Below are 27,536 nucleotides of genomic sequence, written 5' to 3'. Positions count from 1 at the left end.
TTTTTCTTTGTAGTCTTTGAGGACTTTCATTGAAGGTGAATCAATAAACGAATCTTTTTAGGGCAGGTGGATCGATTCACTCAGTTCAAGCTACTGATTCGTTCACCAAGAACAAATCATTGATTCTCGGCCCATCACTAGTCTGCGCAACTGGCTTCTTCACGCGACGGGGAGACGGGGCGAGGCGTGTCCGTCTCCGGTAGTAGCCTGCAGCATTCCTCGTCCGCATCACCCGCACGGCCTCGCGCCCTGCCGACCTGAGTCTGCGGAACCCTACTTCCTGTAAGCATTGTTTCAAGAGAGATGTGCACCGCAGACAAGTGAGACTTCGATTATCGAATCGTACAGCAATGCTGCAACGAGTGCATTCGACGTAATCAGCAGCGGATGGTTGTTCAGCATATTTGACTTTCACGATGTGTCCGACCATGCACAACAGGGCGACGGAAAGCATAGCGGACGACGTGCCCGGCCTGCGCATTTTAAGCGTTTTCCATCGATGTATCGGATACTCGTTCTTTTCTTGGACCAAACGCGACGAGCGACACGTCGTTTCCTGCGAAACGAAGACCCCGTATCTTCTTTACGCGTTGTGCTCCTGGGTGGTGTACCTGTTCGTGATGGGACAAGACGCCTACTGTGTACTTCACGCGACGAACTCTTGTCGACCCCTCAGGAACATTGATAAAGTGGTGCTGTTCCTGTACTTCACTCGCTGCATTGGGATACAACTTGTGAACGCATCTACGATCCTCTTTTCTTCACCAAGGATTCTCAAGATGATGCGGGCTGTGTACAATTACCAACGCAAGCTAGACAGCAGTACGCGACTGCGTCGCTCGGCGTTTGTCATCGTGCTTCTTAATATCTTGTTCTCAGTGGCGGCAGTTGTCGCTGTAGCTGGTGACATCATTGAATTTCAAGGTTACATGTCGTCGCTGTACCTGAAGATCATTTACGGCGTATACAGCTTCTTGTTCGTTGAAACTACTTGCATGGTGTGTTTCTCCTGGGTCATGTACTTTTCCAAACTGTTCCACGAATTCCTCCGGCAGAGAAATCAGGAAATCGACTCTCTCCTGCGCGCGCCTGATGTTGAACTGAGACGTTTGGAAGAAATGCACATGAAACAGTGTTACCTATACGAGAGCTTTCAAGAATGCAACGCCATATTTCATGTCCCTTTACTCATAGGGGTTCCCCTGTGCATAATGAACGCTACACCGTGGGCATACTATCTACTCATTGCATCCAACAATTTCGAGAGGCTTCGAGACGCAATTGGATTTGCAGCAATGCTTGCTGAGATGTTAGTCCTTGGACTTTACGCAAGAGCTGCTGACACAGAGGTATGTGTTCTACGTCGATGCCTGTTCGATGCTATTAGAACCCTACGACAATTTTTGTTATGTCATCAGTTCTAATAGAATACTGTGTTTCGAAGTCGCTACACGGTCTTGAAAAGGAAATGATGATATGGAATTATATAAAAGACCTCTCAGAGTGGGAATTTCAACATTTTCCCACTTGAATAGAGATTAGGCGTCAGACAACTAACTAGGGTAGTAACTAACTAACAGTGACTAGTCGTCTTTAATGGCTCATTACGAACGATGGGATATACTTAGACGACGAGATGGGACTTGTCAATGTTAGTTGTATGCTTTTGCCGGGATATAAGATAACAAATCAACGCAAACTAGTTGCGATTACACAAAAGGTAGAGAGATTCGCGAAGCTTCAGAATGGTCCACCTGACGACAAAGAACGAACGAACAAGAACTTCCGATTCACAACACAGGAACCGGAGTCAGGACTCTCATTCTCTTTTTTTTCTGGTATGACCGACACGAGCGGATCCTCCGCTAGTAACGCTAATGAGGGGGGGGGGATATGTTTATTTAGAAAAAAAGAAAGGAAAGCCGAACACGGGTTGTACTATACTTTTTCCCTGACTTCCATAATGCTAACTCTTTGTTGAGTACAAGTTGTGTATTACGTACGTAATACATTTTCCCATAACAACTCGTAATCTGACTGTGGCACCGAAAGCAGAAGTTCATGGTCTTGCTTTTTATTTCCTAGTCCTTTACTTTCGCGCGTCGCGTTTTGGTGGTGGTGTATTTGCTCGCCATGCTTTGACCCGTTTTGTGGAGCAACACACGGTCGAAGATCCAAGCAGTATAGCGCCACTCTGTAGGAACACGAGGGCTAAGAGCCAAGAGGCTACATGCTTCCTAAATGAAGTTCGACAAGAACTTTCTCCCACGAAGAATCACCTTCAGTATCTCTATGGGTTATATTCAGCACAAGTGGGACAAGAAAAAGAAAATATTCGGCAGAGCCCAAATGCCACGCCATCGATCAAGATACCGAGACTGTAACAAGCTGAAGTCACCGTTTAGCGTGATGCTATTTTTAGTGCCCCACGTCATTTATACCAGCAATGAAGCCACCCCTCCCAAGAAAAAAACAACAAAAGCGAGACGTCAAAAAAGTGCGGGGACGGGAGACACGTGAGAAGCAGGGTTATGCAAAGATAGCAATGGCTGTCCACTTAGCTATAGTGCGTAACCTGGCGCCAAATTTTCCTACTATAGGGGGGGGGGATATATTTATTAAGAAAAGAAAGAAAAAAAGAAAATTGCATGAAGGTGAAGTGCTCTCTCTTTCCACGGAAAGCCTTCGGAAAAAGAACAAGCCCAGTCGCACCTGCGAATTACTTGGTTGATTGCTAAATATTAGGAATACTTTAATCACATGACCAGATGAGCTTTGCTGCCGCCACTGTATCAACCAAACTGCGTAACACCTCAGCCTAAAAGACGTAAAATAAATCTAATCTATTATTATCTAAAAGACCGAATGGACGTGCCTCTAATGCCCAGGAAACGTTGCAAAGTCGAAAATCATGACAAATGAACTTAAAGGGTCTCTCGTACCCCCTGCCCCTCTCATAAAGTGTACCATTCGATTGCCCTTTGTTGAAAATTGAACACTGCAAATTTACCCGACAAAGCACGTCACGGTTATTAAATAACCAATTAAATTGATAAAGATTACAAAGCATGCTACGATCTGTGTTGGCAACAATAAGAACGCCTACGTCGCCCTGCGGGAAAGTCCGTGATAGGATACAGAAATCGTCTGCTTTTGCGCGCGCTAGTGCACCGGCGTGAGCAGGCGACTCTCAGAAGTGACTTGGGACCGCTGCAACTCTCGTACATTTTCTTTCAGTTCTCAATCGAAAAACGCACATTCTAAGAAGTCGCCACATGGTGGTTTAGAACAACTATGTTAATCCTCAGACACAAGTTAAAAGTCGCAGTACTAGAGTCACTACGCAGTACAACCCCACCCACAATCACAAATCTGAAGTCGCGGGCCATCGGCACGCGCGGTCGCATTACGGCTCCGACCAAAAATATATTACGCGTGCTTCCATTACACTCCCCGTTGCACACTGATCATGTTTCGAAATGAAGTGTCAGTGACGTAAATGGAGAAGGAGTGCGTGTTTATTTAAAAACCGCATTAAATACTCGCGGAAAGGAAACATGTGACTTAGCTTCCACGTATCCGATTATGCGCCACATTTTGGGAGACCCCACAGTCAATGCACTGTCTACCATCCATAACGTAAAAGCGCTAAAACCAGGACGAACACAGACACACACAACATCGAGCGCTCACTTTCAACAACTTTACTGACATGTCACATGGCAAGTGCTTATAATCATTGCAACAGGAACTCCCTTTCCCTTTCAGATATCGAAATACTTTCCGAGCTAACACACGTGTTGCCCGCTTTCTTGATCAGGCAAGCCTCCCAGATTTCCGAGCTAACACACGTGTTGCCCGCTTTCTTGATCAGGCAAGCCTCCCAGTCTATCAGTCTATCACCATCTATAAGTCTATCACCAACAAGCCCAAAGGGATGTCTACATTCTCCGCTCGCGGAGGTATAGACCGTTTACAGCAGCAAGTTGCTTCGGGCGCTAATAGATGGCGCCACAGTAGCCACGTCATTGCTTGCCTTCTGCGAGTGCCTTTGTGCCTTTGCCTACGTGAGTGCTTCCGACCTTTTTTGCCGCTGTGCTACAGTTCTGTGCAAAATCTGGAAAAGCAGAGGGAAGACCTGTTCCGTGATTGAGTGTAGAAACTGTGACAGAGATCTGATCGTGTGGGGCGAAGCTGTTTGTTAAATTCACGAGCCGTCGCTATACTAAGACGGCCCGTGTTCGAGGCATTTTGCAATGCACGGGTTTCCACAAAGAGAGAAAAACAAGCTGATTGGGCAACGGTAGGTATCGAATCTTCAGAGGAAGGATTTCAAATCGGGAAGGATCTCAAGTCAGCGAGGGTAAGTAATGCAGCCCTCAAAGTATTTCTGCGTGAGCCCCAAACTCTGCTGTAGGCGTTGGCTGCTGCTTGTGAGAATAAACTTCTCCAACAGTTGCAGGAGTCATGTTCCTCGCAGTTGAACCGTTTAATGTACATGCCGTGTCAGTGCACGAAGCACTCATGAGCCCCTTGTTTGTCGCCTCTACAACCTTGCGCTACTACTACGTCACGTTGAAGTATCCGCTAAAGTAGCCAGAATACAGCCCCCCCCCCCCCCAAGCCACCAAAACCACAAACTTCTGCTCCAACATCGGTCACAAAGCATGTGACAACCGTGCCCGGGACTGCTACGTTGATGCAGCTTCGCGTTCTCAAGCTACCGCACAGCAGAGCCGGTCTTCGACGTCCTGTATCACAAGTTTGCTATGTGGCATCACCAGGAGTCTACGTCACTCGCCTCTTCACGATACGGGGCGAGGCGTGTCCGTCTCCATAGTAGCATGCAGCTCCTCCTCGTCCCCATCATCCGTACGACCTCGCGCCCTGCCGACCAGTATCACTGGAAGCCCGGCTTCCGGTACGCATTGTTTCAAGAGAGGTGTGCACCGGAAACCAGTAAGACTTTGATCATCGAAACGGTACAGCAATGATGCAAAGAGTGCATTAGACGTAAACAGCAGCGGACGGTGGTTCAGCAAATTTACCTTTCACAATGTGTCCGACAATGCACAGCAAGGCGACGGAGAGCATAGTGGAGGACGTGCCCGGCCTGCGTATTTTAAGCGTTTTCCATCGATGTATCGGATACTCGTTCTTTTCTTGGACCAAGCGCGATGGGCGACACGTCGTTTCCTGCGAAACGAAGACCCCGTATCTTCTTTACGCGTTGTGCTCCTGGGTGGTGTACTTGTTCGTGATGGGACAAACCGCCTACTGTGTACTCGATCCGATGTACTCGTGTCGCCCCCTCAGGAATATTGATAAAGTGATGTTGCTCTTGTACTTCATTCGGTGCATTGGGGTACAGCTTGTGAATGCATCTACAATCCTCTTTTCTTCACCAAAGATTCTCAAGATGATGCGTGCTGTCTATAATGACGAACGCAAGCTAGACCGCAGAACGCGACTGCGTCGCTCGGCGTTTGTCATCGTGCTTCATAACATTTTGTTCTCAATGGCGGCAATTGTCGCTATAGCTGGTGACATCATTGAATTTCAAGGTTACATGTCGTCGGTGTACCTGAAGATCAGTTACGGCGTATACAGCTTCTTGTTCGTTGAAACTACCTGCATGGTGTGTTTCTCCTGGGTCATGTACTTTTCCAAACTGTTCCACGAATTCCTCCGGCAGAGAAATCAGGAAATCCACTCTCTCCTGCGCGCGCCTGATGTTGAACTGAGACGTGTGGAAGAAATGCACATGAAACAGTGTTACCTATACGAGAGCTTTCAAGAATGCAACGCCATATTTCATGTCCCTTTACTGATAGGGGTTCCCCTGTGCATAATGAACGCTACACCTTGGGCGTACTATCTACTCATTGCATCCAACAATTTCGAGAGGCTTAGAGACGCTATTGGATTCGCAGCAATGCTCGCTGAGATGTCAATGCTTGGACTCTACGCAAGAGCTGCTGACACAGAGGTACGTGTTCTACGTCAATGCCTGTTTTAAAAGACCGAATGTACGTGACTCTAATGCCCCGGAAACGTTGCAAAGTAGCAAAATCACGAAAAATGAACTTAAACACACGCCTCCGCCTGTAACACTATTAGCGTCACGGACAGTCCCGCACGCAATGAGTGAAACTGGAAATTTGAGAAGTCTCAACCATGGGTCCGTCCTCGTTTTGTTCACCCTCTCTACATCTACCACCCTTGAACTCGTCCAGTCTCTGTCGTTCAGTCTCTGTTCAGTCTCTGAGTACGAGACGTCTACTCGTAGAATCCTAGCGAGGTTAATGCCACTCTGTCGGACAAGAGGACCTGACGGAATAACGACAGTGAATAATTTGTTAGCTTCAGCTACGCGTGTCAGATTGGATTGGTCTGAGCTGGAAAATACAAACAGGGAGAAAAGAGTGTCGGACCTTTTCCCTGTTCCTGAGGCCTGCTGTCTGGCACGTACCGATTATGAAGTAGGGTCCTATGGGCTGATGACAACGTCGTTTCCGTTTCGTAGAACGAACACATCTCAAACAAAATCGATTAGCTTCATGAGCCGAGGTAACATGAAATTATCCAAAATGCGCGATGTCAGAACCACACCTCCTACCATTATCCAAATAATATATCTCACTAAAGTATGCATGAAAGCGAGCTGCCAACGCCCGCGGAGGAAATTGATGCGTGTACCACTTTACTTGTCCCAGTAAACGTCGAATGCTTAGCGGGACAGTTTACCTCAGCTCGTCGGCCAATGAGATTGCCGTACTCACCCAGTTTTCTCCCAATTTTGCAATAGCCAAATCCAGCAGTTAGAGTGTTTATACCCTTCGAGACAAGCGGTCAACACGACGGGCTTCGTGTATCGTTTCCGAGATTTGAGTGTTTTTCATAGTTGTTTCGGTTTCGGTTGTTCTTCGTTCTCATGGACAGTGCAGAACCAGAACGTGTCGTGTGCAAAGGGCGAAGTTTGTACCTGGTCTACACGGTCTGTTCTTGTGTCATTTACATGTTGTTAATGGCCCACAGAGCGCTTATTATGTACTCGCTTCGAAACGACGTGTGCGGTAGGGTAACGTGAGGCAAAGTGAGGCATGGGGCAGAGTGTTACAATGCTGATATCTGCCTCGTTCGGGAACCTTAGGAAAGCGAAACTGTAACTGTGTCCGTCAAACAGTGCGATATCTTCATCGGTTCAGGCAAATCGGCAAGCAATCGGCAATCGGTAGGCGAACCGTATTGACGGACGTATTTCGACGAGGAAAAATATTTTGATGACGTTTCTTTGTGGTACAACAATAGTAACTTGAATTTGAATCCCACGCGTTATGACTGCAGTAGATGAAAGGGGAATCACTGAGAATTAGAACAAAAAAATGCTACGCTGTTTGCTCGTGCTCAGGCACATGCTGATACGCGCATCTCAATAGTTGTGTGATGGGGGCACGGTGTTACGGGAGCACATGGGGCACACTGAGCAATGTACTCCAGGGTGGTGAATAGCACGGCTTCTACTTAAAGTCGAGTTTGTGACAAGAGAGAATGCCACCGGGGAATACGAAGCTAGTTTTCTGAGGCAGAGCAAGAAAAGACCGAATTCGTTTGTCGATCCCGACGTTCCTGATAGGAGCGATATTGTTGACGTCTTGCATACCCCACGGTGCGCTCCCGCCAGCTGACGCCTCGAGCACTGCTGCACGTTCGAAGTTGACTTTTCAATTAATTCGTTGTATGCTCTTGGTATCATACTCCCCCACTGGCTGTAATAGTCTGTCGGAGGCTGAGGCAGACATATACAAGAGTTAGCTGTCTTATTTTCACAATTTGTCGGACGTTTCTCTTCAAAAATAACGTTTATTTTGTATAACCAGTATAAAACAAGATTTGTTCTAGCCAATGGAGTTACATATGCAAAGTTCTCTTTCCTGTACAAAAATACAAAAAATCGACAAACTTTTTCGTCTTAGTGTGCCTCACGTTCCCCTACTTGGTGTTACCCGAAGTGTTGATCGAGTCATACTGTTCGACTGGATCCAGTGCACAGGAATGTCCACAGTCGACGTGTTCACGGCACTTCTTGGTTTCGGACGGCTGCTGAAGATGGTGTGTATTTTAGCAGGTGTGATTGATCTTTACCTCCATAGCGTAATTTTTGCTTCAATCCAATTTTCGACAAAACTGACGTTTTACATATTTGTTTGTGTTTTACTTAAAGGCTACTGGAACGTCAATTTTTCCGTGTGTAGGCACTCAAATGTAACGGCAACCACGTGATGTCCTTTTGTTTTCCTGAATCTCGGACGAAATAGAGACGCGCGGTACTCCGAAGTAACAGCACGATTCCTTTTTTTTTTCTTTGTCATATTCGCTGTTGAGAAAAACTGCCGTAATTATAAGTTCATTGTATTTGCACGCGCAAGTTGTAGAAACCTGTTCTCCGGGCGGAGTTCATGGATGATAGTTCGCATTGAGGACGCTTCCGCTGCAAGAAGATTGTTGAAATTACTGTGCTTGTGTTTGTTTGCTGGCTCACAAATCGCTGCAGGCATATGAACTGAAGATGAAAGGTGCCTTAAACAACGACGAGTTGAAAGAACAGTAGTAAAGAAATTAAGGAGGATCCCGTTGCGGGGGAGCTTGTCCTCTCGGGATAAATGTTTCAGAGTCATTAGGAGGAGACTGGACGGCGCCCCTCCCAACCTTCCTGTTGCCGCTGCACCGACGCAATTAACAAAATGATTCCCTCCCTTCCGAAACGACAGACCTATTCCATCAGCGCCATTCAATGTGGACGGCGTCCGGCGACATCTTCCGCAACGCCTCACCAAAAGCACGATGCAGCGCAGGAGGTCATCCTTCGCAGTATGCTACAACCAGCGTTCCTTCTACGACGGCTTCCTTCTCATCAACCGTCTTCACCGGATACTCGGGTACTCTTTTATTTCGCGTGGGACTCAACAAAGCGGAGAAGAACTGCAATGCACGTTGGTCGGCTTCTACTTGCTCTACGCTGTGCTGTCCTGGACTTTGTTTCTCGGAACCAATACGTACGACGTGCTGGAGAGTCTCGTGCTCTTTCCCGAGACGAAGATTCTTGACACAGCAGTTCTTGTACTGTACGCGATACGATGCATTATTATACAGGCATCGAACGTCGCAATCCTGCTGCTGCACTCTCGAGAGATTCTGGAAGTTGCCAGAAGTCTTGGAAGCATCGACAAAATGTTATTCTGGCCTACCACGTTGACCAACCCTGCACGACGCATACTTTGGATCAATGTTACGGTGTCTCTCTTATTATTCATTTCGACGTACCCTTCGGTGCTGGCAATTCGAGACGTGTACTCCTTGGACTCTATCAGGAGGATCATGTACGTAGCGTGCTCTCTGGTTCTCTCGGAAGCTGCTTGCATGATCACCAACACATGGGTGATGTACTTTAGTGAGACGTTCGCAGACTTCATCCGGGCTATTAACCTCGAGCTCAACGTGATCTGTGACGATTGCGAAGTTGATGTGGAAACGATGGCGAAGTTACACGAGTTGTTTTACAAGCTGGGCGACACCTTTAGGCGTTGCGAGAACGTCCTCAGTTTGGGCATCCTTGTGGGGTTTCCCGTCAACCTTATCAACGCTGCACCTTGGTGCTACTGGATACTGAAGGGGGCAGGAACGACGCACGAGGTTGTTGGCGAGGCCATTGGGTTTGTCGGCATTTGTGGCGAAGTTCTTGCCACTGGTATCTACGCTAGCACCGCAAATGATCAGGTGAGACAGGTGCCAGGTATTCTTGCACTCCATCAACTCACTTGCACTCCTTTAACTCATTCATCTGTTTGTATTAATCGTTTCACCGTGTGTAGGCGTCCTGGGGTTGGCAGTCCGACTTTGCCGCGACTCCCATCCCCATTTCTTCCCCCTTCTTCTTTCTGGCGTCAGTATTGCCATCAGGTGCTGCCATTGAAATATCAGATACAGGTAGGGTGCCATTTTAGCTGTCCTCGCTGTAATATAAATCAGGAATCAAATACACAGACTTTAAGCGATAAAAATTGCTCATATTTTTTATCTTTACGGAAGCTTCTGTGCAACAGGTACAGCGTTTTTCAGAATCCTGGGCGCAGTAGAATCCTAGAATTCTAGGGCCAGAGCATACGTGCTGCGTCCATTGAACCCCTTCGACCGGAGCTACTTCAGCGTTAAGAGGGTTGCCCTCCTGCAGTGTTTAAAGGGACGTCGCATCCGGAGACCCATCTAGGAAACCGACACCACCATGTTCGGCATCGGCCGACAATGTACCCGAGTATTCATTTATTTTTTCGAGTATTTTTTTCGACCGAACAGTGCCTGGATATTAAGTTAACGAATTTTAAAGATCAGCACTGCTTCCGCGGGCGCGGAAGCTCCGACGACGTGACGTCATTCCCTAAGCAGAGGAGTGAGAGCGCGGCCCTCAGAGGAGGAAAGACACCGTCTAAACGCCCCGTAACTTTTTGAGACGCGCTCAAGGTCGCGCCCTCGTTGGTTTGTAGGTGCGCTACAAAGAACCAAACGACAGCCTTGCTAGTCAAAGGTCATCTTTTAATAACTGCGCGCTCGCTCGGAATTCGCGCTCGTGTCAGGCAGATGCTGAGCATGACAATGGTGCTACAAGGGCTTCCACCCCCCTTGCGAGGCACTGGCAGATGGACGGATGTCAGGTGAGACGTTGAAGGAGTGGCGTCTTCCAGCGTACACGACGAACAGGCGTTATGGGTCGCGGGTCAGGGGGGGTAGCAGGAGGTGGAGGGTCTGGGGAAGGCGAACTAGGGGTGTCTGCAGCTGCTGATGCTTGTTTAAGGCGGTCCAAAGATACATTGTCAGGTCCATGAGGGAGGCGGACACGGAATTTGGCAGCAGGTTCAAGCACAAGGAAGGGCCCATCGTAACGAGGTTTGAGCGCACGGCGGACGGAGTCGTGACGAACGAAGACGTGAGTTGCGGAGTCTAGGTCCATGCTGTGGAAAACTGTGCGGCGGGAGCCTGTGCGGGTAGGGGCTGCAGCGACGTCCCGAAGCGGGTCGGTCGAGGCAAGAGGTGAGGTCGGTCACGGCCGATGGGGTAATGGGCGTGGAGAAAGCTCCAGGCAATCTGAGGATGGCTCGAGCTCAGCAGAAGAGCAGCGGAGGTCTTGTTTATGTGCCGAGCGTATGCCCAGTAGGACAAGGGAAAGACGGTCGGCCCAGGGTACCGAAGGGCCCGTAGCACACAAGGCGGCCTTGAGGTGTCTGTGGAACCACTCTACAATGCCGTTAGCTACGAGATGGTAAGCTGTCGTCCGAATATGATGGGTGCCGAGGAGATGACAGAGCTCATTGAAAAGGTGCGAATCAAATTGGCGGCCTCGATCGGTGGTGATCGTTGAAGACACCCCAAAGCGGGATATCCAACACGTCAGAAGGTGGATGCAACTGTCTCGGCTGTGATGTCGGGTAGCGGCATGGCCTCTGGCCATCTTGTAGACCGATCAATGCAGGTCAAGAGATAGCGCTGGCCGTGAGCCGGTGGGAGAGGGCCAACGAAGTCGATGCGGATTTTGTCGAAACGCGCATCGGGAGGAAGGAACCGGCCAGTGGGCGTGGTGGTGTGGCGTTGGACCTTTGCACGCTGACATGCCAAGCAGGACCGTGCCCAGGCCCGAACGTCCCGTTTCATGTGAGGACAAATAGCGAGTTTGGAGGAGCTTCTGAGTTGCGCGGATTCCCGGGTGGGCGATATTGTGCAGGGCGTCGAAAACGGCACGCCGGAAGGGTCGAGGAACAAAAGGCCGCGGAATTCCCGTCGAAACGTCGCACCATACGAGAGACGATGAAGTGGGCCATGCTGTTGGCCAGCCGAAAGGTGTCAGCACATAACGGGCGGTGCTACTAAACGCCTCTTGCTGGTTGAGGGAGAACGTGCACAGGGGACACGACATGCGCGGCATGAATACGTGCAGCATCATGGCATTCCTCAGTCTCCACCTTGAACCCACTAAGAGGACAACACAGTGACTAAGCACGACGCGAAACATTTTGGTGACAGTACAGAACAAATCGGTCGCCCCACGTCTTAGGAGGCTGACCTGAAGCATTCACAAGACGTTTTCGGCTATTATACTTTCTGACACCTCCCGAAACGCGGCAAAAAGATAGCAACACGAAATTACAGTGGTACAAGTTGGAATCGGCTTAGAACATCATAAGACAACAAGATGCCTTCTCCCTTTCGCACCTTACGTGTAACTCTGCTCCAATTAGCTAATTACCTTCTCTCTTTTACCTGTAATAGCGCTACCTCGTAATCTCGAAAATATAAATCGCCGAAAACAAGAAACCTTACTCATGGGAAATGTCTCCCAAGGACACGCCAGAAGTGTTCAGTAGACCTTCAGATATTTAGTTTGTCCGACTTTTTAGATGGTCAAAGTCAGGCCCGTTTGCACAAAAACACTGCTAGGAGCCTAACATAACGGGAAATCACATAGCCACATTTTTTTTCTATTTTTTATTTTTCAATTACATCACATCACACCCATAGCCACAGCCATAGCACAGCGAGGTTTATTTTGTTTTGGACAGCTATGGGCAGTGTGTTTGGCTGGTTTGGCACGAACTAGAAGACGACGAAGCTAAAGATGGTGGTGGTGGTGATGGTGAAAGGGCTCGCCGTTGTGGGCCTCACATGCGGCTAAGCGACGAAGCTGAAGTATGGTGAGCTCACCATAGCTGAAGGACGTTCCTGATACGGTCAGGTTCCTTGCACAATTTTTATGCAAACGGGCCTTGCAAGGGTGGCGTCACCTCGCCGTCTGCTTCAGCAAAAAGACGTAGATATATGCACGGCGGCCAGTTCATTATCCTAATAGGTCCGCACACTTCGTTATTAACCATTAGCGCGAGCAGCGCCCTCACAGTAGCCTCTTGTGGCACGACACGCCTCGACATCCCTGTGGATACAGTTTTCATAGCCGCTGTGGTGAGCAAGACTCCTTCGGCGGATGTAACAAAATAACGCTGATAATGAGTATTCTCGCATCCGTGAAGAGGCCCGTCCACAGGTCGTACTTCATGTCTGGCTTTAGGATTGTAAGCACTTTCCACCGGTGTTTGGGCTATTCCTTCTTTTCGTGGGTTGAACTAAATGGCCAAGAAGAGCTCGTCTACAAAACGAACGGCCCGTACTTGGCGTACGCTTTGTGTTCTTGGACGCTATACCTATTTGTTATGGTACATGATGTGTACAGCATACTGACGCTATGCCAAAGTGTGGAAGATAAACCTGACAGGTACATCAGAGGCATAGACAAAATGATCCTTTGTTTCTACTTCTTCCGTGGCATTGGTATTCAGCTAGCCAACGCGTACACGGTGCTCGTGTTCTCAAGGACTATCTTTGTTCTAGTCCGTCGCTGTGAAGATGCAGACCAGCGTTTGCACCCAAATACGAATCTGCATTTTTCCGCGATAAACATCGTCCTTCAAAACGTGATCATTGCGATAGCGTCCATAATCTCTGTTGCTGGTGAAATCGCTGGACTGGAGGGAGTCTTCGAGCCCATCTACGTGAAGATCGCTTACGGCGCATTCATCTTTATATTTGTTGAGACTACATGTATGGTGTCCTTCGCCTGGGTCATGTACTTCAGTAAAGCACTGGAAGCATTGTTGTCTGCTGTTAACAGGGACATTGAATTTCTTGCCGGCGATAATCAGATTCGTCCACAAGACGTTGAAGAGATCCACAAGGAGCTATGTGGCTTACACCAGACATTTTTGCAATGCAACGACATTTTTAAAGTGTCTATCTTGATAGGAGTACCTCTAAACGTACTCAACGCGTCGCCCTGGGGATTCTACATCCTGGCGGGAGCTGACGGACACAACAAGTTTGGCGATATTATTGGACTTGCTGCAATGTGCGCTGAGCTCATAGCAGTCGGGGTATATTCCAGAGCACCAAAAAATGAGGTAAGGTGTCGTAGACCACTCTATGATCGTCTTCCGATTGATTTGATCCTGTGTACATGCATCAGATCAACACCCTATAATAGCATCTTTCGTAGCTCTCTTTATTTAAAATTTTTGATGATACTGGTTCACTGGAAATTTGACGAACAAAGTTCCCCTCAGGGGTATGTCACATTGACGATGACCATGTTCCTCGCGACCCAAAGTCAGTTATCATTACCCTTTTGTGTTTGGGTGTGCTTGCGTCTCTCCCTTTGAACGTGATCAACAACTGCGGCTTCGTGTTGTTGAGTACTCACATGAGGAGGAGATTACTACGCATATCATCGTGGCCGAAACTGTTAGGGATGTCGGGGCACTCCTCGTGAAAATCTTCGTATATATACAAATGATTGGGCGGAGTTCGAACCCAGACCCTCTGATTGCCGGTCAGATATGCTACCAATTACGCCATGCTATAGCTACCATCTGTTCATCGTACCAAGCAACGTTAGGAAACAGGCACTCCCATCGTTGCCATTGTTGTGTTTGTCCTTGTATGTTGAATTGCTTCATCCAATACAGCTTTACATCAGGAAATTCATACTTTTGTAATTGAAATATGAGAGATCCGACGGTAGACCGTGAAATGCACATACACCGTTCACAGCACATTGTTTATCTGTTTGTAAGAAAAAAAACAAGAGGCGAAATTGAACTCGTCTCCCGACTTGTTCTGCTATTCCTAACATAAATTTTCACACCCCACCCCCACCCCAAAGTACTTCTCATGTGCTCTACTCGCAAGTTCGCTATTCACTATTCACATGTTCGCTATTCACTATTCACATGTTCACTAGAAGTCCACTAAGCACAATTATCCACTATTCGCAATGCACAATTACCCCAAGGTCATGCACAGAGAATCCTAGAAGGTTGTATCCGTCCCATAGCTGTGAACAAATTTCACAAATGCCGCCAAGGCAATATCCCTCGTATTCGGTGCCCAAAGTCCCAACACCTTCACTGTATTGAAGACCCTGCTGTCTAGTCGAGCAAGTGTAGCTTTCAGTATAGCTGTTTGAGATGCATACATTGAGACACGTGTGCTACGCGCTTTCCCTATGCTTTTGATGCCGCATTCTACACAGTAGTATACCATATTTCAAAAATTATTTATTCTGACAGATCTGTGCTTGTCACAGAGCATGAGGCTCCAGGTATAGGAATGTCTCGTCTCATGGCTCTCAGCTGGTGACTTCATTTCTGAACTTTACGCCTTATTTAACTGACATCAATACCAACATTGCTCTCTCAGCAAAGTCTGTGCCTCCCTCTTGGTATCAGGCCATCTCATTCCGTTGCACTGCTTTCTAAGTGTCGTGCCATTGCGGTTCATTCGAAAATAACCGTTAAAAAAAGAAGAAAGCAAACACAATACAATTTTATGACGGGCAACAGGAACGTGCCGTTGAACACGTATCTCCATCTACCGGCGAGAAGTTAATATTAGGAACGAACCCAAAGCGCGCCGTCCTTTTGAAACCGTGGAGCGATTACCAAACTGGGTATTTGCCTCAGCAGCGCTCGTTCGTCGAAGCACTTCGTTTGCTGCAGTTCCTACCGAAACCAGAACGCACGCACGCGAGCTACAAACCTAATACCCAACAATATAGATGTAATACCTAATGTCGCTTGGTCGGCACGCCCATGTTTACGCCTTTTCAATCCATTTAACTGTAAGGAAAACACGAAAGTCGATAGCTAATAACCGTAGGGCAGATTACCAATCTTGCTCCTTGTGACTAGAGCCAGACCAATTTGCACGTGACACGCGGTTTCCTCATCACCTTTTTGTCAAGAGTTGCAGGTGCATATATTGACACTCCCGATGCTGCTGCGTTGCACGCGTGACGATAAGGAGGATTGCTTAGTATTCTCGTGGCCGCAGAAGACCCCGAGTACAAGTACAATGCCGACAGGCCGAGTTGCACCGCTCCCGCGTATGGTCCGCCCCTCTGCTTTCAAACGAGATTTTCGTGTCCTTAACACATTCCACAGAGCCTTGGGATACTCTTTCTTCTCCTGTTCAACAGCGGGCCACCGACAAGCCATCACTTGCACGACGAGAGGACCCTATCTCATTTACGCTATTTCATCTTGGACGCTTTACCTTTTCGTCATGATCGAAGACGGTTACTACGTTGCAATGCGCGGCATTGCGGAAAACGGTCGCCCTTCCAGGGTGATGGACAAGGCCATTTTGGAGTTCTACGTTGTGCGCTGTCTAGGTATACAGTTAGTTAATGCTGCTACGGTGCTCACGAAATCGTACAGGCTCCTAAACGTCATTCGGGATATAAGCACGACTGAGGATCGCCTCTGTAGTAGCAAGGGCCGTGGTACCGCCATTAAAATTGTCCTGCTCAACGTCGTGGTCTCCACAGCTTCAGTAGTGTCGATATCGGGCGAAATTGGTGGTTACGACGACTACATGGGACCAACACATATGAAGCTTCTCTACGGCTTATTCAGCTTCATCTTCGCAGAAACGACATGCATGACATGCATCAATTGGGCTATGTATTTCGCTAAGGCATTCGAAGGTCTGTTGAGATCGCTCAATGAAGGATTGGACCTCATCATAGTGATGCGAACGTACGAAAGGTCTGGGACTATTAGAGTCTTGCACCGCCATTACTGTTGCCTCTGGAGCTCTTTCAGTGAAGTAAACGATATCATGAGAGTGTCTTTGGTGGTGGGAATACTGCTGAACGTGCTCAATGCTGCTCCTTGGGGATATTACCTGCTGAATAACCAGGGGGAAGGACACAGCTCGTTTTACTTCGACGTGATCGGTTTAGGAAGCATGAGCGCGGAAATTGCTGTGCTTTGTGTGTGCGCTACTGCTGCTCAAAGGGAGGTGAGCAATTTTTGGCATATTCTGTATACTGCTCCCACTGGTGTGCTTCCGCGCTGCTTCTAGAGCGGAATATTCGTATGGCGCTGGCATCCAGGTCTCCTGGGACTCCTTGTCTTCTGGTACTTACCGAAGTGACACCAGAGGACTATATTAGGAGTATCCTGCCTTGACAGTTTTGCTGAAAAGCACCATTTTATCTCATGTACTTCTTGCGACACGCTTCTCTGAAATCGACACCCCGTGGTTTATCCCATCTCAAATCTCCAGGTGTAGCAAGATAATTTATTTCGAGCAATAAACACGTGCTGCACATGATCCACCATTAAAGACAACGTTGGCAGAACATTTTCGATGACAACCAAGGAAACAATAAGTACTGACAGGCTATTTCAGACGAGCGTATCGCGAACAGTACTCAGACGTAAAGTGTAGAATAAAAATGTTTTTGCTTTCAGATTCAGTTTTGTGGCCACATTTAAGTCTTTCATTCCTGTTTGAGATAGCTGATATGCGTGGCATAACAAAAATGAAATAGGGACCAGACAGTTCCTGTCGGAAGCAGTGCTTCCAGTAAGCCAGAAGAAGCACTGAAGCCGTGCTCTCGCGCATCGTCTTCAGTGTCCGCCAACGGTCCCACTGACGCCACTACACTGTTGACATAGAAGATTCATATCCCTGCTTCCGACTTCACACTCGCACCAGTTGGAAACATAAGACTTGGCTAGTTTGTGGAGTACACGATGTGCAGTACATTCGCGAGACCTCAATTTTGCGCCGCGCGTTCTGTGCATTGCTTCTGCGACACCTACGTGGAATAAAATCTTTGCAGGGTCGTCTCGGGCGTACGACGATCAAGATGCATCCTTGAGTTGAAAACGATGGTGGAACGACGAAATAATGTTCCAATGAGTGTGGAGTCGATGTGTAAATGTTGCCCAAGTGTGTTCAACGCGTACTGATGTATTGCAACAATTATGTACACTAAGTGGGTCGGTTTGACTTCGTGAAACTCCGATGCATGTTGCAGCGCTTACGTTCCACTTCCCCTGTATTTTCCTGTCATCGCTGCCAATTTTTTGCGGGACATTAAATTATCCAGAAAATAACTGCCGTTGTCGTGTTTCGAAATTGGACGAAATTCCTTGCCACGAAATCCGCAAACATTAAGTCCACTACGACAGCAGAACAGCGACTACAAACGGCTGGGCTTTATAGAATTTAGTTGAAAAAAAATTCTTGGTTCCGAAGAAGGGTTCGCTTTACTCTTAAAATATCGTGCGTGCAAAAGGACAGCTGCTTTATAACAATCGTTTCTTTGCTTGCGTGCTTGTTTCTGTTTCCCAGTTAAGCAGTCTTGTTGTGACTTCTCGACAACGAGTTTTATTCGTGCATTTTGTGCTGTTTACTCTTCAATCAAATTACCGTGTTCCCTCTTCGCATCGACAGTGTTGCAGACAACGCCTTCTTCATATTTGTCCATACGCCACCGTCCTCACGTTGAGAAAATTGGTATTGATCCTTCGTGTCGCGCGATATTAAGCCCAGAAAGCAGGGACAAATATCCGTTCACTCTATAGCATCACGCATTTCACCACGTCGCGCATCGTCCACAATAGCGTACAGCGATCTAGGAACCGCTCTCTATACTGATCTACCCTGTGCCGAAACGTTTTTCGTCGTTTTTGTTTATTGTAGTTGTACCATGAAGCCCGGAGGGAAAAATCCCGGCACCTTTTTGCGTTCATTTCGTAGTATGTGCCTTTTCCATAAAACTATCGGCTATTCTTTCGTACGCGTAGCGGACAAGCAGGGAGGTCAACATGCAACAGTCCCGTTCAACTTTTGGTACACGTGCTATGCAGTTGCATCGTGGGTCGTCTACGCATGCGCCGTCTGCGCGCACCTGTACGTAACTGCTCTCAACATGGAGCGCAAAGGACTACTCGAAAAAGGGACACGGTACCTGTACAGCACCCGCTGCATCGGAATTCAAATGTCCAGCATTTACTTTTGCCTCTCGCGTCCGCGCAGGCTTGCGGGTTTAGCGAATTCGTTGATGACAATTGAAAGATCTCTTCCACAAGGTGTATCTTTTAAAGGCGTTGTTCAGGTTATTTTCCTACAGAACGGCTTCCTCGCAATTGCTACCTTCACCTCCTTCGTCCCAGGCATCTACGACACTTTCCTATCACGGCCATCCATGTACCTCCTGGAACTGTTCTACGCCGTCTTCGCATTCACAGTCCTGGAGCCGGTGTGCATGGTTACTGCAAGTTGGGTTCTGTTTTTCAGCAGCGTTTTCGCCATCTTTCTGCGACGCATCAACAGCACTATAGTTCGAATGGATGCTCAGGAAACGTGTCACGTCAACGGTAGAACGCTCGCCGAGATCCACAAGTTGTTCTGCGCCTTAGGCATTGCTTTTCAAGAGACGCGACAGATTTTGAGCCTGTCAATTACGGTCTTTTTTCTTCTGAACATTACGAGCGCATCACCCTGGGGTTATGACATACTGAAGCAGAGTAACAACAGCGAGTACTGTTTGCGGTGCGAAGTGGCCTTTGTCTGTACGTGTGTCGACATGTTTCTGCTGGGTGTGTACGCAGGGCTACCACAGCAAGAGGTAAGCGGTTACAACTGCTTTTTAGGGCTTAAGAATGCAATGAAAGATGCCGTTACGTTGACATCAACCCAAAAGGAACCGCATTCGGAGGCACGGCAACAGAGGAGAAATTGTTGCACTTTAATGCCCCTTTAATTAAGCCTGTTTGTACTGCATAGTCGAGCAGAGTGGCGTGACGCAACCAGTCTGCTACTGCAACGCTGCGTTACCCTTCTTATGCATATGTATATATTCCGTCGTAAGGCAGCGCAACCGAGCGACATGCTTTTCCTTGAGCGCGTGCGTCACCATAGCAACGTCCGTGGATACTGAACCGCGCGAGGTTTCGGTGTGCCGGCACGCGCCATCGTGCAACGTCAAGGTTACGGCGTGCTCTACTCCAGCGCCAAGCGTGCAGCCCAGTATTAACACTTATACCGCTGTCAGACGGGCGCACTTACGGCCTTAACGGTTACGATCATAAATGCATACGGCCATAGCAGGTAGGCTAAGGCAGTCAACGTCGTTGCGCGCGCTCGCTCGTCGGCGTCACGCGGTAGTACGAAGTCGCTTCGAAGTCACGACGCCATGTATAGTGGGTCAAGGGTCTCCGGGCACCCGTCCTGGTGACATGCTGCACGAGTTCTTCGGGGTGTCTTGCCTGATTGCTTCGAACGGGAAGAAATTTAGTGGTACGGTATCCTGAGAAAAAAAGGGAGAAGTTTCGTTTGAAAGACACCTTGGTCTTCGTTAACGCCTAAACTGATTTTACAATTGTAGGGATATTTGCGTGTTTCACAACGTCGCTAAATAAATTAAGTAGGCAGGACAATAAGAATTGTGACGTTGTTGATGCAGTTGCGGGGCTCTTCAAATTCACGAGAAACCGTGTAGTGACAAATGTGCTCTTGTCTTGTCAGAGTGGCAGACAATAAGTCTAATTCTGAAAGTAAGTTGTGTGTTGAAAGTTAGCGGGCCTTACACTGGATAATGTAAGCGAGGAACTGCAGTCAAAGCCCGCTTTCAAATCTGAAACGGCGGCGCTTGCCTTGACGGTGGAGTTCGTTTTTGTCTTCGGTGTCTAGCATAAATAAAATAATTGGAAGTAGAATTACACGTAAAATGAATCCGCTCACTTTTGTGTGGCCACATGCCGCAGGGTAGGGCTGCGAATAATTTTGGCCCCCCAGGGTTCTTTTGACGAGCACCGGAAATCTCCGACACACGGTGCTAGAAGCAATGATTATCTCCCCAACATTGCCACCGTTCTTTGCCGGGATTGAACCCGCGAGTCTAACTGGTGTCTGCTGGTGTCTAACTTGTGTTATGCTGGTGCCTAACATACTGCATTACCTTCGAGTATAATTGTTAACTGTTGGGATGTTACCAACAAAAGAAAGACCGAGTTTTATCCGTCTTCTTTTATTTTTATTTTTAGTGGATCCGTCACAAAGCTTTCGCAAACGGAAGCGTGCCGCTTATGCACGCGAAGCACCAGCTGGGAGCGTGCAGTGGTCGATAAATTTAATGCGATTTTTCGTAACATTCAACCTTCGAGCGGAAACTTTCCGATGAGTCCCTGGCAGAGCAACGTCTGGACGTGGAAACAAACAAAACAAAAAACAACTTTATTACGAGATGATGACTGGGGAGTTTCATCGCCAGGGGCGATACTCTACCGCATTGCTGGTGGTGATGCAGGGAATAAAATATTGAGCCCCTTCACAATAAGGATCGTAGCCCTGTGGTGTCCAGAGGGGTGAAGAGAGCCTTGAGGACAGAGCGTTGGTGGGCTGGATGTGGCCATGGACCAAGCAATTTTGTGAGCGAGAGGGGGCGAGAGTTTAGCTCGTTAAGGGATCGGGAGAGTACGGTTCGGGAAGATTGGTAGTGTGGGCAATGGAGAAGAATGTGTTCTAGATCTTCAACAGCACCGCAGTGGCTGCAGTGGAGAGAGGCAACTTGCCTCAAGCGGTAACGCCACTGTGCTGTGAAAGTCACATCGAGGCGCATTCGATGAACTGATGCGGCATCTTGACGAGAGATATGTCGAGCGTGGAATATACACTCGTAAAGCGAGTAAATATTGTCCTTGCAGGCGAAGAAGACGTGGCAGGTTTTGACGAAGCTCCTCGTCTCGCACGAGCACCCTCCAGAAGTCAGGCATCAGGTAAGACCGCGACACGCGTTTCATGCCGGCCAGTAAAGTCGACCGTTACGTCTTGCCTGACTAAACACTCATGGCTATCCGTTCGATTTTCTAGATTGAGCAGTTTCGTCACACTTGTCAAAACCAAGACTTCACCTTTTCTGGCTGCGGGTTCTTCACGGTCGGGCCGCCGCTCATCGTCTCGGTACGTAAATTTTAGAGGGCCAGGCTACAATGCATTATCCCACATTTTTCATCATATACACATTTGTGTATGTTACGGACGTAAGCTTGAGGTGTGCATGAAGCTCGTGTGAAGGACACTATAGGCAAGGCCCGTCATAATAATTGTAATGTTCAGGCCTCGCTGAACTATCCCGCATTCATAATCAATCACCCTGACGCAGCGTCGAAGTACGGGGTGTGGAAAACGACACAGATAACTAGTCTTTTGAGTCGTTGAGTTGTTTGTTTGTTTGTTTGTTTGTTTGTTTGTTTGTTTGTTTGTTTGTTTGTTTGTTTGTTTGTTTGTTTGTTTGTTTGTTTGTTTGTTTGTTTGTTTGTTTGTTTGTTTGTTTGTTTGTTTGTTTGTTTGTTTGTTTGTTTGTTTGTTTGTTTGTTTGTTTGTTTGTTTGTTTGTTTGTTTGTTTGTTTGTTTGTTTGTTTGTTTGTTTGTTTGTTTGTTTGTTTGTTTGTTTGTTTGTTTGTTTGTTTGTTTGTTTGTTTGTTTGTTTGTTTGTTTGTTTGTTTGTTTGTTTGTTTGTTTGTTTGTTTGTTTGTTTGTTTGTTTGTTTGTTTGTTTGTTTGTTTGTTTGTTTGTTTGTTTGTTTGTTTGTTTGTTTGTTTGTTTGTTTGTTTGTTTGTTTGTTTGTTTGTTTGTTTGTTTGTTTGTTTGTTTGTTTGTTTGTTTGTAAGGAAAAAAGTGGGGAGAAATTGAACTCGTCTCCCGACTTGTTCTGCTACTCCTATAACAAAAATTCTCACACACACTCCAACCCCCAAAAATACTTCTCATGTGCTCTACTCGCAGGTTCGCTATTGACTATTCACATGTTCACTATTCAGAAGTCCACTATTCACAATTATCAACTATCCACAATTATCCCGAGATCATGCACAAAGAATCATAGAAGGTTGTGTCCATCCCACAGCTCTGAACAAATGTCACAAGTGCCGCCAAGGCAGCATCCCTCGTGTTCGGTGCCCGAAGTCCCAACACCTTCACTATATCGAAGACCCTGCTGTCCAGTCGAGCAAGTGTAGCTTTCAGTGTAGCTCTTTGAGATGCATACCTAGTTGCAGTGCATTATAATATGCTCACTATCCTCCACCGTTGCACAAACCGAACAATCCGAAACGAAGCTGTCTGTGTTTTCCGTGTGCCCACGATGAAGCCTATGCAGCCTATGCCACAATGAAGCCACTGTGAAGCCTATGAATCATTCAGGTTTCTCTACCGGCTCGCACTACATATATGCAATTTCATCAGAGTATACACCGCCATTTCGTTTTGTTTACTGCTCACTTCGAGTAGTGAGGAATGTCGTACAAAACGTCTTGTTGTCATGCTCTCTTTGCGGGATGGCTTGTCTTTCTTCCTGCGTAGCATTCCACTATATAAGCTCAAATAATATCATAAAGCCACTGGAACAAATTCGCACACAGTCCACGTGTTCTTCAATTATTTTCAGAAAATTTCCTCTTACCTCGTATTGAACGAACAGGTTGTCTCGACCTAATTGCGTGTTGTGCAAGGTACGGCACTCGCAACTCTAGGAAAGATATTCGGACGCAATCCTAAATTTAGGGATGTCTTTGTTGCTTTATTCGCTTGACCTGCCCATTCAGTTATGGGCCTTATAGGCCTTATTGTGTGCGCCTGCTCTTGTGCTTGACCCTCATGCACCTTCAGCCTACATCAAAACTGTCATTCACCCGTATGCGCTCGCCAACCTAAGTTCCGCACATGGAATGAGAACAACGAATTGCCTTATTGTCGAAATAGCCTCTGTGGCGCGAAAGCCATTCTGACGATTGATAAGGAAGTGACAAAAGGGACACTCGTGAAGTTGAATGGACCGGAAGCAAATAAATGATTTTTGTCCTTCCTGTAAGAGTACTGCCCAAAGAAAATCAGTGCTACTACTTCCAATTCCGTAACTATAGCTACTCTCTACCCAATTTTTCTTTTTTTTTTTCGTCACACGTTGACGTGATAAAAATTAAGATTGGCACCTCACCGACTGATCAAGCAACATTCGTATTGTCGGTCCCCATTCTATATACCCGATTTCATTAACAGAACTAAGGGGAAAATGTTTTGTTTTGCACGTCAACTGGATACAAGTGGAACTATTTCGGTTATAATACAGCGTGTTTACTTTTGTGCTTTAGAGAATTTTCTTTTTTTTAATGATGAGAGCAGCACAGATATCGTTTTTGACAATTGAGCTATACGGCCAGGCAGACATGATATCGAAGAAAGTATGCAACTACAAGATCACTAATTACCTAAAAATCATTAATTAACTCTTTCGTTAGGGGATTTCGGCCAGAAGCGAGATAGCAGAATCAGAGACTTTCCTAGTTGAAAGCCATTCCACGTTTAACAACTCCTGAAACACGCACGTGCGTTAAAATATCCATCCCCGAATTTTGATATGCAAATGAGCCGAAACCGAAACCGCGGGGACCGGGAACGCAGGGCGCGCAGCGCTCGTTTCACGTCGTAGGGCCACGTGATTTGGAGAGATGGAGATGATTGGAGTAGGTGCCGACCCGCTGGCCAGATAAACCGCTTTCCGGCCCAGATAAGCCTCCGTCGACGTAGACGACGCGCTCTTCAGGCGCGCTTTTTAGCTGGGGGGGATATGTTTATTGCGAAAAAAAAAAGAGATAGGTAAAAAGGAAAGGTCAGCCAGGCAGGCTTTTTCAGTATCGGTTCATTTGCATACCGAAATTCAGGGATGGATATTTCACGGCACGCGCTCTTTTCAGGATTTTTAAACGATAGAACGGCTTTCAACGAGGGTTGTCTCCCGTTCTGCTATCTCGTTTTTGCACGAAATTCCCTAATTAAAAAGTTAATTAATGGATTTTATGTAATTAGTCATCTTGTAGTTACACCTGGCTATATAACTCAATTGCGAGAACGACACCTATGCTGCTATCGTAGCTTTTTATAAAAATTCTGCAAAGGATAACAATAAGCACCCTGTATGTATGTAATTAGAACGCAACGTACAGTCCCGGTCAAAGTTAATAATAACTACACTTGAAAAAAAAATATTGTCTCGTTCCTGAGCGCGATTACAGCAACCCTTGGGGCCGTGAGGAAATATCGATTGAACAAAATTATTCTGTTAGTTTAACGGAAGGATTTTCTTCACTTAACATTCCCCCATTGTCCCCAGGGTGGCTGTTATCACCAGGGAAAGGTAACAGAAACGGAAACGGGTATTATACCGGAAATATAGCAGGTAACGGTAACAGAAACGTATACCGCACACAACGTATATCGGTACTGCAGGACCCGAATTATTGCAATTCTTTACCGTATCGTGCAGATACACTGATGAAATATACCTCAATGAAGCAAACGAAAATTAACTGAAGAACTAAAACTAGAATGAACTATCAAACTGGAGCATAGAAGTAAGTAGTATACAGTAAATAGAAGAAGCATAGTTCTTATGCGCTTATGGTGACTTGTAAGTTGTAAGCGTGAGTAACATTCCTGAAAGCCACGTTCATATTAGCTGTTCATAGAAATCACGTATATGTATATTTTGAATAAACGTTGTCTCTTGTGTGCATGTATCCAAGGATTCCTCAAAAGGGACTTCAGAACGTAGATGGATTAAGTTTTCAGGATTAAGTTAAGTCACCGTCTCAAACCATTTAAAAGAAAGAAGAGGAACAAAAAGTGTGGGGGGGGGGGGCGGTACCGAAAACCGAAACGGAATCGTAACGGAAACGTAAGCAACAATGGTGGTAACCGAAACTGAAACAGAAACAACAAATCAGGGCCAGTAACGGAGATGGTAACGGAAACGAAAAATATTCCGTTACGTTTCCCTGGTTATCACGCTCGTAAACGATACCGAATTTTTTTCCAGTGTTACTATTAACTTTGACGGGAGCTGTACCTCTGCGTAACATGTAAATACATTTTTCCGTATATTCCGTTTTTTTATTTCAGATTGCAAGCGCCATCATTACGTACACGGTTATCCTGTACCAATCGGACAGCACAGCTTCTGCAGCCCTGAGCAGCGCCAGCGGTTCTAACAATGCAACGGGCATGTAGAGCAACGGACGCAGTGCACATAAGCCAGACAAGAAGACGAGAACCTTGATTAACAACTCGTTCGGCAAGTCACTTGAGCACGCGATCCACTACTCCTCAGTTTACCACAACTCAATAGTAGCGCTCAACTCGCACAACTCAAGCAGCGCACAACTCAATGCGCCTTTTTGTGACAACTGCCATTTCTGCATAAGTGTCACAAAAAGGCGTACGCCTCCTGTTTTCAACAAATCAGGGCAGAGAACGATGTCACATAGGCTGATGGTTGGCTAGGAGCATGCTATGTAATGAAGTTCATCTTTAAGAGTATGGTGTGACGGACTATTCCTAGAAACACACACATACAGGAAAGTATAAGACTCACGGAGTGAAAACTGGGGGGGGGGGTCGAAACGCATGCACCGCACGACACTTGTACGAGTGACTGCATGCACTTAAGGGATCACTAACCGTGTATTCACGCGAGCGACATCTCGAGGGAATATTCTAGTGGATGAATAAGAAAGAAATGCTTACGGGGCGGAAGTCCCGCCGCGTCTTACGTTGAGCGTTCGCACGGCACCACGGGATATCAGGAGTGGCGCACTACGCGCATAGCAGACGACACCATCGACACTGTCGTCTGCTACGAAATATCTTCTGCTTCCCCTGATGTATTCTCAGGATTTTTGATTGTGTGAATACACGGTAGGTGTCACCTTCACGCAAACACAAACGTGATTCATCAGTTGCGTCAATCGTGAATGATGAGCGAAAGAAACCGCAATTACAGCCTGCCCTCTCCCTCTCCTTCTCAAGAAGCGCGACAGTGCGGACGGGTCTCAGATTGGTTTCCTGAAACGATCTCCCGCGATGATTAGACAAATCGTTTCAGGAGACCAATGAGAGCCCGTTCCGCAATGTCAGCCTTCTTGAGAAGGAGAGTGAGAGGTGGTGGTAGTGCTGAAAGAGCCCGCCATTGTCGGCCTCACAGAGGGGAGGCAACGTCACTACTAACGCTCTGGGAAATGTGGGAATGTCTGGGAAATGTCTGGGAAAAACGCTTCTAAGCGAACCGTGCCGACATATGTCTAACAGTGTCTGAGAAAATTTTTTCTCAGACACCCAGAGAAGAAGCCCAGAAAGCCTCAGAAGCCCAGGAAAAAGCGCAGACAGCACAGCCGGCACCAGCATTCGAACCCGGGTACCTCTTGGGTTCGAATCAGGGAGAGGGAAAGGGTGCACTGCGGTTTCTTCCGCTAATCACGAACGACGCAACGGATGACTTCTGTGCCTTTCGTGTCGGTGTCAAGGTAACGCCATCTTTCATCCCGCGAGGAGTGCAACGTAACGTAAGTTTGCCACGTAACATTGTAGCAGAGCAGAGTGAAGCTGACGCTGACATTTGCTTGTAGAGCACGAATTATAACAACTCACGCAGCTCCTTCATTATTCCTACTTAGTGCGCTGTCGTCGCATTCTGATGTACCACTTTATTGAGCCTCTTAGGAAAATGTACTTCGTTTTTATTCGCCTATGTGATTACACACCATTCTTCACTGGAAAAATAAAAGTTTCAGCACACATCCTTATATTTC

General features: G+C 47.1%; 1 protein-coding gene across 2 annotated transcripts; it reads left to right on the top strand.

The window, feature by feature from the left end:
- LOC135399820 (uncharacterized) lies at nt 1-27,536 on the top strand. 2 transcript variants are annotated; one of them, XM_064631560.1, is made up of 4 exons: nt 1-1,349; nt 21,600-21,671; nt 21,766-21,855; nt 25,852-27,536. In XM_064631560.1, exons 1-4 carry the CDS (start codon nt 417-419, stop codon nt 25,957-25,959), a joined length of 1,203 nt encoding a protein of 400 aa, XP_064487630.1. In that variant the 5' UTR covers nt 1-416; the 3' UTR covers nt 25,960-27,536. The 2 variants fall into 2 exon arrangements, with proteins under 2 accessions (XP_064487630.1, XP_064487631.1); XM_064631561.1 differs by lacking the exon at nt 1-1,349 and adding an exon at nt 5,937-5,989.

The sequence above is a fragment of the Ornithodoros turicata genome, chromosome 7 (genome assembly GCF_037126465.1).
Source record: "Ornithodoros turicata isolate Travis chromosome 7, ASM3712646v1, whole genome shotgun sequence".
In the NCBI taxonomy this organism is placed as follows: Eukaryota; Metazoa; Arthropoda; class Arachnida; order Ixodida; family Argasidae; genus Ornithodoros; species Ornithodoros turicata.
Note: the sequence above shows the minus strand (reverse complement) of the source record. Positions and strands in the feature narration are given on the sequence as shown.

Excerpts from the sequence above, each read along its gene's own strand:
- LOC135399820 (XM_064631560.1), top strand. The coding sequence starts at position 417 with ATGTGTCCGACCATGCACAACAGGGCGACGGAAAGCATAGCGGACGAC. Across the intron at positions 1,350-21,599 it reads CAAGAGCTGCTGACACAGAG|GCGAAGAAGACGTGGCAGGT; the intron begins GTATGTGTTCTA and ends TTGTCCTTGCAG. Across the intron at positions 21,672-21,765 it reads CTCCAGAAGTCAGGCATCAG|ATTGAGCAGTTTCGTCACAC; the intron begins GTAAGACCGCGA and ends TCGATTTTCTAG.